Source organism: Orycteropus afer, unplaced genomic scaffold (genome assembly GCF_000298275.1).
Source record: "Orycteropus afer afer isolate SDZICR_OR568_19922 unplaced genomic scaffold, OryAfe1.0 scaffold00106, whole genome shotgun sequence".
Lineage (NCBI taxonomy): Eukaryota > Metazoa > Chordata > Mammalia > Tubulidentata > Orycteropodidae > Orycteropus > Orycteropus afer.
This window is the reverse complement of record NW_006921693.1, coordinates 9,508,841-9,517,726: the sequence shown is the minus strand read 5'-3', so window position 1 is coordinate 9,517,726 and position 8,886 is coordinate 9,508,841. Positions and strand designations below refer to the sequence as shown.

The 8,886-nt window shown below is 49.0% G+C and overlaps 1 protein-coding gene across 1 annotated transcript in view; it reads right to left on the bottom strand.

The window, feature by feature from the left end:
* Positions 1-2,913, bottom strand: part of SNTB1 (syntrophin beta 1) — a gene marked incomplete at its 3' end in the record, with an annotated part of 321,501 nt that extends 318,588 nt beyond the window's left edge. The window contains exon 1 of the mRNA XM_007943433.2: positions 2,349-2,913. Within this exon, the coding sequence (XP_007941624.1) occupies positions 2,349-2,913 (565 nt within the window). The remainder of the gene's footprint in view (positions 1-2,348) is intronic.
* Positions 2,914-8,886: the final 5,973 nt, after the last annotated feature.

The window sequence follows — 8,886 nt, the reverse complement described above, 5'->3', positions numbered from 1 at the left end:
GACTAATACCCTTCCAGAAAAAGCAGTCTAAGCAAAAAATAGTACATTTGCATATGACTATAACTTTAAAACATCTTCCTTAGCCCTCTCCCAATATATCCCCAAAGCCTCTCCTAAGTAGCAATTGTGCAATCAACACTGAGAATACGAGCGAGGAAGTGTATGTATGATTTTCAAAAGCCTTTCAGGAGGTTCTGGTTAAGTCTTTCTAGCTGAGAACCCTGGGCACTAAGCCAAGCTACGAAAGAGAGGACGCATGACATTTGACTTGATGTTGTATGACCTCTTGCACAGCATGGAGGATGAACACAACTTAGAGTAAAGGGCACTGTTTTGGGCAAGGCTGCCACTTGCTGCTTCTCTCAATAGCGGTTGATTTCTGAAACCAGGACTGTGGGGCAGACAGAGCACTGAGCCAAGGGGATTCATGTCTAGGCGGCCCACGGGTCTTCTCGGAGAGCTCCTGCCTGCAGCACATGCTCTAAGAATATCATGTTAGAGGTTTCCACAAAACTCACGTTTCAGTGGCTGCCTCAAGAAAGTCATACAACTCTTGTTATTTGTCTAAGTGTACTTCCAAATGCAGAGAGTCCCCTTTCTTCCTCTTTCTGGGTGAGAGACATTTTTGACCTCTTTGCTAACTCATTATTCATTACACTGAAAGCAAGAAGAGGATGAAAAGCAGTGACATAATAGAGTACAGTGACTGAGATGAAAATAACTAGCCTTTGTCCCACCCCCACCCCCTAATACTTTATAGTTAAGTCCTGCAAGCTGAGCATGTGCCCAGAAGTTTCTAGTTCAAAGTACACTTACCCCACATCCCACTTGCCCCTTGCCACACAAACCAACACACACTTGAACCCAGAAAACTTTTTTCTGCTTATTTATGTTAATCATCAAGCCAAAGCAAATAGCCTCCCACTTTCTGGATCCAGGACGGGGGGCAAACAAATAAGAAGACAGCACAAATCCTCTAGCCAAATAAGAAAAAAACAAGCCAGCAAACATACAAAAACCTGTATTCTAAGCCAGGAGGTAGGCCACCATGTACCAGGGAGTTGCATCAGCTGTCCACGTAGAAAGTTGGTTTCCCAACTTTGAACTTTCTCAGTTTCACACAGCAACACCGCCACTAGATGAGCAGCAGGAAATTGATTTATGTTGTTGGTTTAGGACTTCAGTCAACCACCAGTTTACAAAGTCTTCATTAAAATGTTCTGTTTCAGTGGCAAAGGACTGGTTCATTCATTCACTCATTCAGCATGCATACCCAGGAGCACGGAGACTGAAGGGAGACCCTTCACAGACAAAAGACCCCAGGCAACTCAGTCTCAAATTAGGGGGCAACTGGGTAAATTGAGAAAATAACACAAGGTAAGTGCTGACAGAGGTCTATACAAAGTGCTGAAGAGCAAAGGTGTGATTCCAAGCCAGCAACATATCTGCAATAGGAAGGAAAATGAATTATGGGTTTATCACCCTATGGTCCTTCTCCCCACCTATCCAGAGACATGAAGCTGTCAATCCTATTCTATTCAGATTCAGTTATTAGGTGACTGGCAGCCACAGAGCTCAATCAAGATGTTTCTAAAGAGCTTCACCAGGAGGGAAAACTGTATGCAAATCAAAGTTGTTTGTACACCACTCCAAAACAAGCCCTAAAAAAGTCAGGCAGGAAAAACCACTTCTCTCTCCTTCCATCCAAAGCAATCTGGAATCCAGACTGACCGGCCAGGCACGGGGCAGAACCAGTGAGCTGGTGCATAAAGGTGCAACCTATTCTCCAGCCCTTGGCACAACTCCCCAGATATAACCTGGTGTCCAGTGTGCAGGAGACGTGGAGAACGGCGGTGGGAATTCTAGCATTCAAACACTGCCACCTCTCTCTGGCCTCTTTATGATTCAGCCCTGTTCCGCTGGGTTGGTTGCCCAGGCTTCTGAGACGGGAAATTTTGTCAAAGTGGGAAAGTTGGAATCGCTTTGGTACAAGGACCGGTGAGTATGCCTGAATCCACCCTTCACTTCCCATTCCAGTTCCAAGCCCCTTCACCACACTTCAATTATCCTCAGGTAAAATGAGACAATGTCCACTAAGCACCCAGCCCGTGAGTGACATGTAGTCAGAACGCAGTAAAACCAGCTTCTCTGGCCTTTTCACACACACCTCCTGGGTCAAAGCCCGTCACCGCTCTAGGCATGAGGGAAGTTGCCCCCAGGTGGGTAAAAGTTGACAAAACTCTTGGCCACCCCCCCATGCTCTGGGGGTGTGAGGACAGGTGGGTGGTGTGAGTGTGTGCAAGAGTGTGTGCGCGCCTGGCGCATCCCGCGCCGCGTTAACCCCTTACCTTCGAGCAACACCTCCTTGCCCGCGCGCTTCAGCGCCTGCACCGCCTCGTCGTGTGTGGCGTCCCGCAGGTCAGCTCCGTTCACCGACAGGATGGCGTCGCCCACGTACAGGGCTTGGGTCTGGTCCGCCGCCAGCCCCTTGAAGATCTTGCTGATGAGGATGGGCATCTTGTTCTCCTTGCCCCCCTTGATGCTGATGCCCAACCCGCCCAGCTCCTGCTTCAGCACCTTTACGCCGCGCTTCTGGTTGGAGATGGCCTCGGGCACCTGCTCAGGCAGGTCAGTGAAGGCAGTGCGGACCCTCGCGGGCGAGTCCGGGGGCTGCGCGCCGCCGGCGCCCGGGGACTCAGCGCCCCTGCAGAACGAGCCATTGGTGGCGGTCCCCAGGCCGTTGTATGCCGCCGCGCTCTCCTCGCAGCTCAGAACCAGGGCGTCCTCGCTCAAGTTCACCAGAACTTTGTGCCAGCGATCCCGCACCAAAACTTCCAGCAGCCCGCTCCGCTGCGCACGGCCGCCTCCCGCGCCCGCCGGCCCCGCAGCCGCTGCCGCCGCCGCTACCGCCATCTTTCCGGCATTCTTAAAATGCCATGTGATTGCAAAGGGTGGAAAAGTGGAGAAGGGTGGGGCGGGGGCTGGACGCGGGGCCAGGGGGGACCCGGAGGGCGCGCCCGCGGGCAGGAGGCGGGACGCGGGACTCGGATCCCGAAGCTCGCAGACTGCGCTGCGCGCGAGTCGGCAGCCGCCGCCGGGCTCGCTCGCCCTCGCCTGATCCTGGGCGGGGTGGAGCCACCTAAAAGAAGAAGGCGAGACGGTGACAGGGGAAAAAAAAAAAAAAAAAGCTGCTGCCAGTTGCAAAACCCCAAGCCGAGGGGCGCCGCGGCGCAGCGGAGCGAGCGCGGGTGGGGAGAGAGGTAGGAGGAGGCGCGCTCGCGGAAGGGCGGGGACGGCCTGGCGGCCACTCACCTGTTCCTGCGACGGAGCTCGGCGGTCGCACGCCGCCAGCTGGCTTCCACCAGGCTCGCTTCTTCCTCAGAGAGCGCGTCGCGGTGGGGTCCACTTCCCCAGCGCCTTTCCGGTGGCGCTTCTCTCTGCCCTGCCCAGCCCTCTCTCCTCAGCTCTCCCTGCTCTGCAGGCACCTTTGCCGGGTCTGTGTCCCGCCTCAGCCCCCGCACTCCATTCTTCCTGATTCCCCTTCCCTTCCACACCCTGTGGAACTGTGTCTGACAGTCCTTCCTCCAAGTGTATCTGGACCCAGGTCTCCTCTCGCTGACTTCGTCAAACCGAGGTTTAGCTTCCTCTGCTGAGTTCGTAACCTTTCTCCTCTCTGCAAGCTCTCAGGACCTACACAGAGGCCTAGGCTCTCTGAGAGTCAAGAGGGACGGCTATCCCAAGAACTCAGAGTGAAATGGCAACTGAATCGTGTGCCCTAAGCCTCATCTCTTTGGATGTGGGACATCTTTCCTGCCGGGCCTCTGGAGAGGCGTGTCTGCTGGCCAAGGAGGCTCCAACAGGTCACTGCCTGCCCTAGGCTCCAGGGACAAATGCTCTTCCAGCACGAACACATTATGTTCACCAGAAGCTTCAAGCTTCTGACCTATGCTTTTTTTTCCCCCTGGTACTTTCTCTTCCTGAGATCCAATACAGGATGTCTCCTGATTTAAAAACTCGGTTCCCGTGGCTTGTAACTCAAAAGTTTCTTTACAAGCTGCTTGTTTGGCGCTCCATTTCCATCTTTCCATAGTAACAATACTATAATTATTAGTTACCTTTCCAAGCCAATCAGGAAAAGCCAACATAACCCATGGCATACCCAGCCTCCCAGTGTCCTCCTGAGAGACCACAGGGCTTTCCCTCCCTCTGGTTCTCCAAACACCCAAAGCAGGCCTCATGGGCCTCTCAAAGTGCTTCACACTTCTTACTTACCTCCTCTTCCTCCCCTTCTCTCCCCTCTCTCCAAAAACAAAACAAAACTCACAAATCTGTGAATTCCCCAGGGTTAAATCAATAAGGTAAGATGTCACGGGGGAGAGAAGCCTTATCGATATGGGGTATCAGCCTCAGCACCGTGAACATATCTCTAACTCCTCTAGGAAGTACGTTTTTAAACAAGGATGCTTAACACTCAGATGAATCACTAGTGTGGCATTCCAGGCAGGGCCTCAGAATAAAGTGAAAACATTTGGACCTTTTGCTTTTTGTTTGAGCTGGAAGAGTCACTGCAGACTGACCAAAAGGAGCCCTCGGATGACTGCTTCTGCTTATGTTGTTATTTGCCACCGAGTCTGCCCCGACTCCTAGTGACCCCTCCTTGGGTTTCCGAGGCAGTTATCACTACGGAAGTAGGATTGCCCAACCTTCCTTCCGAGGCGTGGCTGGTGGGTTTGAACCACCAGCCTCCTGCTTAGCAGTCAAGTGCCTTAGGCACTATGCTACCAGAGCTGCTTCTGCTTATAGTTCCCTCCTTTCCTATGTTTTGTAACCCACTGGTTTTCCAAAGCTCCTTTTTCTTTCACGCAGACTCCTAGGGCAGGACACCAGCCACAAGGACGCTTCACCTTCTGTGTGCAGGCTCAGCAGGGGGCTGATGTACCCCAGTTGGGAGGGACAGTAGGCTAGGGTTGACTGTCTGCTGTGACGTCTTGTACTCACACACTTCACTGTGCAGGGAAATCAGAGCCTGAGCATCTGTCTTCTAACCCAAGCTCATGAAGATGGAGGCAGCTACCACTGTTGATTTAGAAATCAAAAAGAAACTGAGCCTGGACCAGAAACCGTCCGTCAGCATCATCCCTGCATCCTGTCTCTGTGGTCAAGCAGCGTGGGAGGCCCAGGCACAGCCAGAGGTAATTTACTGATTTGCCATAAGAAATTACAAGCTCTGGGATGGGAAGTTCTCAGCATCTCTATGTAAGATTAGCAGATATTTCTCTGTGGAAGCAAACCTGTGGGCCTATGGAAAGTACCATCAGAATGAGTGTAGTGTGTTATTTAATATCATAAGACCTAAGGCATGCATCTTAGCCAGAAATGGCTTTGCCAATGGAATTATAATGATAGCCCTTGTTCGAGGTGCTTTACACGTATTAACTGACTTAATCCTTTCACCACTCCAGGAGGTGCTTACTATCATCATCACCTCCATTTCACAGGTGAAGAAACAGAGAGGTTTAATAACTTGTCCCAGTCATGTAACAAGTCAATGGCAGAGCCAAGGTTTAAAGCCAGTCATTCTGACTCCAGAGTCTTGACTCTTCACCATTGTCCAACATTGTTTCTTGAAAATATTGAGAACCTGTTAGCTACAGCCTCCGTGTTCATCTGCACACTGAGACCAGCCTTGTCACTGGGGGGCAAAGCACCATGGGTGAGAGCCCCTTGCATAGACAGTGTGTGAAAGAGTACAGCAGGCAGTTTCCACTGACCTTTTTTTCTTTCTAAGATTAAAAAGGAAGCAAAACCCCTCTGCCATCGAGTCAAATCCGATTCATAGTGATCACCATTGGGTGTCTGAGGCAGTAAATCTTTAAGAAGTAGATTGCCCAGTCTTCCTTCAATGGAGTGGCTGGTAGGTTTGAAACACCAACTTTCCGGTTAGCAGACTTCTTGGGCACTGTGCTACCAGAGCTCCTTCTTTCCAAGATTAGAGAACACATTATCAACATATTATTTTCTTTAGACATGTCAATAATATCGTGAAACATGTCAATAAAATCGTCCCTCAGAAGACTGCATATCTGGCCTCTGATGATTAATGCTGATCCTCAAAGGTGGCTAACTCACTTGTAGCCCCATGAAACTTACAATGAGGACAGATCAGACTCTCTAGTGAGGCACTGGTGGTTCAGTGGTAGAGTTCTCACCTCCATGCAGGAGACCCAGGTTTGGTCCTAACCGATACAGGTTATGTACGGTCAACACCTGTCTGTCATTGCAGGCCTGCAAGTTGCTATGGTGCTGGAGAGGTTTCAACACAGCTTCCAAACTCGGAAACTAGGAAGAAAGTTTGGCAAGCTACTTCTGAAAATTCTGCCATTGGAAGCCTGAGGGATCCCAACGGTCCAGTTCCCAGTGATCATTGAGAGAGTGGAGGACTGGGTGGCATCTCATTCTATTGTATTGGGTCACCATGAATCTCCCCTTTTAAAGAATGGTCAAGGGAAAACACTGAAGAGTCTTATACCTCCCTCATTTTATAAGGGGTGTATATGAAACAGAGAGGGCAGTGACCAACCCAAGGCCACAGAGTGAGGTTGTGGCGAAACCAAGTCTAAATCCACTGCCATTGAGTTGATTCCAATTAACAGTCACCTATTGGACAGGGTAGAACTGCCCCAATAGAGTTTACAAGGGAGTAAGTCTTTACAGAAACAGACTGACTGACTTTTCTCCAGTGGAGCAGCTGGTGAGTTCAAACCGCTGATCTATTGGTTATCAGCCAATGCTTTAACCACTGTACCACCAATGAAATGGACACAACATACTGCCATTAAGTCGGATCCAACTCATAGCAACCCCTCCTTGGGTTTCCAAGGCAGTATCACTACGGAAGTAGATGCCCCAACCTTTCTTCGGAGGAGCGGCTGATGGGTTTGAACCGCCAGCCTTCTGGTTAGCAGTCAAATGCTTTAGGCACTACACCACCAGAGCTCCTGTACCACAAGTCTTAAATCAAGCATAGGTCAGGGTTATCCTGACTACCAGTCCAACTTCAGTATTCCAGCAACTATACCTGGAATCACCCTTACTCCTTTTTTAAAATCAGATTTGTTTTGCTTGGCTCTGTTTTCTATTCTGTGTCCTTCCTTTGTCCCAAGCTTTTGACTTCCTTTTCCCACCCAGCCAAAATGAAGATCCTTCTGTTCCCCCTTCCTGTGGGACAAATACTTTCTCACAGAGTTTGGGCAGGCTTAGATTTGCAAAAGCAGGTCACACAATCCTCATTTCCCAGGGGCCGAAGGTACATGAGAAAGCAGCAGCCTGTGGCAGAAGGAGCAGTATGCACCCCTTCATTCCACAGAGCCTTGTTGTGCACCTTCATCCTCCCGGGCACTAGTCTAGGCATTGCTGGGATTTGGCAGCAAATAAGCTGACAGTGACCTGCTCTGTGAAGCTCACATTGTAGTGGGAGGCAGAGTGGTGGTGGAACAGACTGTAAACACACAAATAAAATACCTTTGTATAGAAGTAAATGCTATAGACAGCCAACAAACACATGAAGAAATGCTTGCGATCACCAGCCATGAATGAGATGCACACCAGAACAATGATTTGTCATCAACAACAATGAGATATCATCGCACACCAGCAGTAACAGCAAAGCTCATCACGACAGTAAACAACAAATGCTAGTGAGCGTGTAGAGAGATAGGAACTCTCATGCACTGCTGGTGGGACTGTAAAATGGTACAATCACTGTGGTTGTACAACAGTATGGTGCTTCCTCAAAGAGTTGGAAATACAAACACCATCTGATTCAGGAATCCCACTACTTGGACATGTCTTAGAGAGGTGAGATCCAGGACACAAATAGTTATAAGCACACCCATGTTCCTTGCAGCACTATTCACAATAGCAAAGAGATGGAAACAACCTATGTGCTCATCAACAAATGAATGGATAACCAAACTATGGTACACAATGGAACGCAACATTAAAGAATAATGAAAAATCAGAGAATCACCTCATAACATGGATAAACTTGGGGACTATTGCACTGAGTGAAATAAGTCAGTCACAGAGGACAAACATTGTATGAGTCCATTATTATGAAAAGTCAAGGAAAGGTTTATGCAAGGAAGGGAATTTTCTTTTTTTGTTACCAGGGTAAAAGAGAGTGGAAGAAAATTTGCTTACTAGATAAGAGACGTGTTGATTTGGCTGAAGGGAAAGGTAATAGAACAAAAGTGTGTGACCAGCACAACAGCACTAAGGAAAAGGAAGACAGACTCAGAGAGGTGCACAAGAGTTACAGACAACAGAGGTGAATACTATTACACACACAATACTGCATTATCAGTAATAGCAGACATTAGTCTACAGGTGGACACACATGTAGATAGACAAGAAAGCAATCAGGTACAGGTAGGTGAATGGGAATATATCTGTGACAATACATAGGTTTGGCAGATGATATTCCTATATGTGTGTTTATTTGTATGTGCTATAAAAATGTCCTTATACATTATGAAGTTAACAGAGGACAAAGTTACTTCTTAGCCACAACCAGACGCCTTGAGGGAGTTAGTCTCTGGGCCTGTGAGCTCAGGACCATGGTTGTGGGGGATCTCAAGCTCAACTGGCACAACATAGTGCACAAAAACATTGTCCTACATCCCACTTTGGTGAGTAGTGACTGGGGTCTTAAAAGCTTAGAAGTGGCCTTCTAACATACAACTATTGGTGTCCCCCCACCTGGAGCAAATAAGAGTGAAGAAAATCAAAGACATATGGAAACAATCGGTCCAAGGGACTAATAGGAACCTCAACCTACCTGACCCTGAGACCACAAGTAGATGGTACGTGACTACCAATGCCAAC